Consider the following 6,239-nt stretch of genomic DNA (forward strand, 5'->3'; position numbering starts at 1 on the left):
CTCTTTTGGAGGCTGAACAGGTTCAGGTCCCGTAGCCTCTCCTCATAGGGCCTGCCCTGTTGTCCCCTGGTCATACGAGTGGCTTATACTGCTTCTCCAAAAGGGAAGCAAGCCAAGTGCCAGAAACACTTTATTCTGGTATAAACAGTGTTTGTACTAGATGTGTTGCTGGTATAAAAGGAACACATCCCTAATTCACGTTTCTATTATGGCAAAGTCTAGTGTACCTGGATTTTTATTTACTGATGCTTTAATCTGCAAGTCAATTCTTTTGTGGATTATGTTCTCTGACTCCCTTTTCAAGACTCAAAACCATATCTTTCTTTAGTCTTCAGGTACTTTGTTTCCCAAGACATAGCAGCAGTTGGTGTGGGTGGGGTCTGCCTTACAAACGTGGCCATATTTGTCCCTGAGATAATGTTTGTCTTGCTTTTATGTCAGTTTTTCATCAAAATACTGATTCTTTTCTTCATGTCTTAATCTTTACCTGGACCATGCTGCCTGTCTTGCTACAATTGTTTTTATTGCTTCTGGAGGAATATTTCAGTAGCTCAGTTACAAGTTATTGTTTTTCTTTACCTTGTTTGCAGGGTTCTTATTTTCTTTGTTCTTCTCAGACACAGTTTAAAATGTTTTTCTTTCCACTTCTCTAATTCATGGGTAAATTTTTTGGCCTTTTTTCCCCTCTCTGTTTTCCTGATGTTTCCATTTATACAAATGTGAATTACATCTTGACTGCAGATCACTTTACTCTTATTTTTAATACTTGTAGATTTTTTACAGTGGGTGTTTATTTAAGAAATAGGACTTTCATCCCTAGTCTTCAGCCTTCCTCTAATCCTTCTTCAGACATGTTTCTTCATTTCCTAACATGTTTTTCCTTGGAGATTATGTATGACTTCAGAAGTTAGATGGCCAAAACTTCCTATATCAATAAATATGTTGTTTTCCACACTTTTTTTTAAATCACTTCCTCCTCATCTCAGAAGTGTTCTCTCTGCATTCAGAATAGAGACGTTTCCTCCACAAAATGTAATTTTAAAAAGTTGGCTTTACTTGATGCTTTAGCCAGTCCGACAGGTTTCCTTAGGAACAAAAGGGGGTTTTTTGGTTTCATTTTTTTGGTGGGTTTTTTTGTAAGTTCTTGATTTTTTTACTTTTCATTTCCTTAACAGCATCTTGATTTCTTTTTTTCCTGATTAGGTCTTTAAAAGACTGATTGTAAAATATACTTAGCTTTCTGTTTATGCAAAACGCCTAACCAGTGTTGGGTTCTTATCATCATCATCATCCTTGATCTCCAAGGTTTGTCTTTCCTATCCCTTCTCTATAATGTTTATTCACCTCCACATTCTATTGCTCTGATTCATTCCAAATTGCTATTATCTCACTTTCTCAAGTGCAGTTCGAGTATTCCTGCGTTACTGCCTGCCTCCCTGATACTTGGATGATGTACCAGAGGCAGCATCATCCTGTTGGAATCTTTGGGGCTTGTGTGGCATGTTTTATCCAACTGTTGTTAATATTTTTTGCACTGACAGTAGAAACTGCTCTAGATTTTCAGGAGCTCTCATCCTACACATTATTGTGCTCATACTCATTAATAGTCATTCCACATGTTTTCACCTGTTAACTTGCTGCCAGATACCAGTGAAGGGTGAGTGAGGAATGTGGGAATTCTTGGGACCAAGAGATTGGTGCTTTACTAAGTGTGATGTATTTAGTTGTCAAAGGATGACAGTTATCGATAGGGAAGGTTTTATTTGCAGTAACAAGCTGTTGCACATGCTAGCTCTCTTATGACTCAGGCCATTTCTTCAAGGCTCAAAGCAACATCTGATTTGGATTGAGAAGTTTTGATATCCCACCTCCAAGAGCATAAGCCTGCCCTGTTGCTGAAGAGAGATCCAAGTCTGAAAACCTTTGTCATTTGAATTTTTTTTTTTTTTTTTAAAAGGGGAAAAAAAGGGGGAAACAGTTTAAATCATTCTGTGTAGCTAAGCTTTTTGTGAGTCCCAAAGGTGGGATCTGCTTGATTGGCTTAAGGATGGTGATTGTTATTTTAGAGCTTTGAAGGCTGCTAAGTCAGAGTCTGGGGTTGACGGTCTCATTCCCCTTTCAGGTAGGGAGACTAGTTGCATTACATAAGCCACCATAATAACTGGTATTTACTGACACCTTCAGCTTATTTTGAGGACATGGTGACTGAATTACTTTCTCCTACTAACAGAATGCTTGTGCTCTGGCTGTTTAACTGTAAGATTCAGTCTTTGAATGCTATCTATCCAACTTCTATTGCCAGCACTAAATCCATATACAGAGGGATGTGACAGATTTGCAATCTAATAATTATTTGGATATACTTATTAAAAGTTTCAGGTATTTCACCCATCTGTGAAGCGCATGTCAGTTTTTTGCATTTTAAAATCACATTTTAATCTTTTATTGCTTTCTTTTCCTTTTGTAGTGTGTGGTGAAAATCCTTAGTTTAATAGGGTAAACTGAATGTATACAACACATACTGTTGAAAAGCACAATCTTTTTATTCAGTTATAATTATTTCAGGTATCAATTTATTGCTGAACCTTTACTTATGGTGGTTAAAAATAAGTTGTTTTTAAATTGAATGAGGTTCCACTAATAAAATTACCCTGTGGTTCTGATGACTAATCCAGTTGCAGAAAGTGTAAAACTCCTAACAGAGAATGGGTGACATAGGGTAAGTCTCTTTCCAACCTGTTATATGCAGCTACATCCCCCTGTTATCAAAACTTAAATTTACAGTCTTATCTTTCCCACTTTTGTTTGGGATCATTGCAAACTGGGGCCCTGTTTTAACTGCAGATTGAAAGAAATGCAGAAGCATATCTTTCCAGTTATGGTTGGGGGACGGGAGGGAAATCCCTTTGTCAGCAAAGGACTGGCTCCATTAATTGGCTCTAGTTGAGGGAAGGAAGGTAATATTGCTTAGTTTGTCTAATTTCGTTGTACGATAATCAAATGTCAGCAATGCAGATGTTTGAAAATTTGTATGTGTTCTTTCCATGTTTGTCTGTGTAATCCCTCTGTTTGACAGGCCTGTTGGTATTGGGCAAAATCTTAGCTGCTTTACTGCGTATAATTTGCAAGGCCCTATCCCACCCTGTCTCCCCGCAGGCTGTTCTGACTGGAGGGCTGTTTCTAGGCAGAGGGAGGGAGAGTGCTGTGTGACATCAGTGCTTAGGTTTTTCTTTGAAATGTTGCTGTAGAGGCTGGTGGGGAGGGAAAGTCTAGGACCAGATTGGATTACATTCTGGCTTCCAGTGGAGTTTTAGAAGCTGCTTAGGGAGACAGAGATGTAATGTGAAATATCTGAGAATGTATTATTAGGCACTTGGCAAAGAGTTTTGGAGGGCCAGGTGTGAACCAGAGCCACTGTGGTGATGAATGAGGATGTAATCTCAGTAAAGCTGGGGAATGAATGCTTGTAGACTGGGCTGTTGTGTGTTCCCTTTTCATTAGGGTTGGAGCTCCAGGAGTGCAGATTGCGCTGTGCAGCTGAGGGCAAAAGGAAAAAAATAGCTGACATTAAAATTGTAAGGATTGGATTTAATGTCTTCCCTGGCATAGCTGTTTAAAATTTACATTAAGCACCCGGACTCTCCAGTCAGGGTCAGGCCTTTCACACCAGTCACGTATCAACGTGCAGGAAAGAACTGTGCCTCCTCTGAAGAACCTGCAAAGTAAAGACAAATGACACATGGAAGGTGGCAGCGAGAAGAATAAATTATTGCATTTAACTGCTTTCAAAAGAAAATTTGTTTAGGTTACAAAGTTGAGACCTGAGTTAGGAAATGCCATAATTTCATGGATGGCCTTAACCTTTTTGTGCATGTGCATTCTGATATGTTCTTTAGCAGCCAGATCATACGTATCCTCATATGCCTTGCAGCTTAGCCATCCTTAATTGGCGGCGTTGATCAATTCAGGGAGAGTTTTTCATTCTCAAGGAGCATTGTAAACTCTATCATAGGGATTGTTTTGACACATTCATCTAGTGCCCAGCATAGTCAGGCCCTGATCCTGTTTAGGGCCTCTGTGCAGTATTGCACTATAACGTTAAACTCAAACTAACATGTCTAGAGATCAGCTACTTTTTATTTGTTCAGTGGCCTAGGAGCTGGTCTTCAGATCTCAAGCACAAAAGTTGTAGAGACCTTGGCAGAAAACTGTTCTGTTCCCAGTTAGATGATCTGAGAAGATTAGAGTACGATAAGCTTAAGGGTTGGAATACAATTTGATGACTGATTTTTGTGTGCGTGGGGGTGGGGGGGGGAGGTTTAAGAAAAAGTAGTCCCATCTCCAGGAAATAGTGTCTGCTTAGTATCTCTGTATCAACAGTTAGGACCAGTCATGGGTCTGTAGAATTTTGTGTGGAATAAGCAAATCTTTCTGCTAAATTGCAATGGTAGAAAATGGGAGCTGGTTGGGTATTGCAGTTTCATAGATTTCATAGACATTAGGGCTGGAAGGGATCTCGGAAGATTGAGTCTAGCCCCCTGCGCATGGGGCAGGAAGTCAGCTGGGGTCATAGGATCCCAACAAGATAATGCATCCAAATTTCTCTTGAAGGTATTCAATGTAGGTGCTTGAACCACCTCTGATGGCAGGCTATTCCAGACCTTGGGGACTCGGACAGTAAAGGAATTCTTCCTTATATCCAGCCTGAAACGGTCTTGCAGTCGTTTATAACCGTCTTTGGAGAAGGGTTGAGTCTTTAGAGAGCTTTTTCTTTCTGAGTACCATGAAATGTTTGTGCCATGCAGACTGGCAACATCTGGAGTTTGATTTGAGCATTTTTTCAGATTTGTATTTAACTTTCCAAAATCCTTGTTAGATAGGGAGATACTATACCCATTTTGCAGGTGGTTAAGATGAAAAGGTCACAGACCGACAAACTAGGGAGTGGACTCAGGCCTGCTGATTCCCATTCCTCTGCTTCGCCCACCAATTTGCCTTTCCTTCTTTTCTTTTAGTGCTTTTGGAGATAGGTGGAGAGAGACTTTCATTTAATGAGATTTTTGTAGAAGACAAGTGAAGCTTAGGTTATCTTGTTAGAATTTAATATGGCTATGAAAAACCCTGTATTTAATCACAAAGCAAAGGGTTTTTTTGTGGCTCCATTGGTCATTTTAAATATCATTGATATATGAAGCAGTGAAATTTGTGCAGTTTAAACTAGCTTTGAGCTGAAGAGCACTTGGACTGTTTTTTGAGGGCACACCAAAATGAAAATGTACAATTTCTCACTCTTTCTTTCAATTAAAAAAAAAAAAAAGCTGTACCTACTTTGGGGTGTTATCTGTTCTATTGTAATAAGTGAAAATGTATGTATTGGTTAGCTTGAGAGAGTTTTATGTGACTCAACATTCCCAAGTAGCAGAGGTTCTGAGTCACTGAGGCCAGCTGACTACTCTTCCTAGCAAACACATTGTCATCTGCGAATGTATATCTTTCAGGGTGTGGCTACCAATAGACACTGAATTGATAGATGACCAATTCAGCAAAAGCTTTTGATACCATTTCCTGAACTATTTTCTCAACTTGATGGGAAGAAGAGGAGAATAAACCCTGTAGTTTATCTCCCCTTTCCTTTTCAGCCTCCAGTTAGTCTGACACTCCGTATAGCTAATTGCATTTAACATTTCTTGTCTTGTTAGATGGGCTGGTGATCCCATTGGTGGAGTTGTCTGCAAAGCAGGTAGCATTTCACATTCCATTTGAGGTGGTGGAGAAAGTCTACCCACCAGTGCCTGAACAGCTGCAGCTTCGGATCGCCTTCTGGAGTTTCCCAGAGAATGAGGAGGATATCAGGTAATAGAGATTGCTTCCACTGCATTTGTGCTTTGAAACAGGCTCTGCTTTCTATGCAGATTAGGTGTCCATGCATCCCCTGGCATTGTTCATATCTGTTGCTCAGGCATGTTCTTGTGTAGGTTATTCTCTGGTTTGAACCTTTTTTGCTAAAGAGGCAGAACCCAAGGGGTCTGAAATCCTAAAGAACATAAGAACTGCTATTTACTGGGTCAGACCATAGGTAGGGGGTCTATGTAAATTGTGGGAGAACTTATCCATTTTTGCAGGTTGATTGTGGCATAAAGTTCTTATTGTGTGGTTGTTTTGCAGCAGTCGCAAACCTCAGCACTGATTGGTGCAGAAGCCACACCCCCTCGGTGCTGATTGGCAGAGAGGCCCCGGGG

The 6,239-nt window shown here is 40.1% G+C and overlaps 1 protein-coding gene across 5 annotated transcripts in view; it reads left to right on the forward strand.

The window, feature by feature from the left end:
* The window catches only part of ZSWIM8 (zinc finger SWIM-type containing 8), a 97,540-nt gene that overhangs the window by 26,455 nt on the left and 64,846 nt on the right, over nt 1-6,239 (forward strand). For all 5 annotated transcript variants that reach the window (XM_019555868.1, XM_019555872.1, XM_019555869.1 and 2 more), the window contains one exon: nt 5,700-5,853. In XM_019555868.1, the coding sequence (XP_019411413.1) occupies nt 5,700-5,853 (154 nt within the window). The remainder of the gene's footprint in view (nt 1-5,699; nt 5,854-6,239) is intronic.

This window comes from Crocodylus porosus, unplaced genomic scaffold (assembly GCF_001723895.1).
Source record: "Crocodylus porosus isolate Cpor-Errol unplaced genomic scaffold, CroPor_comp1, whole genome shotgun sequence".
NCBI classification, from domain to species: Eukaryota; Metazoa; Chordata; order Crocodylia; family Crocodylidae; genus Crocodylus; species Crocodylus porosus.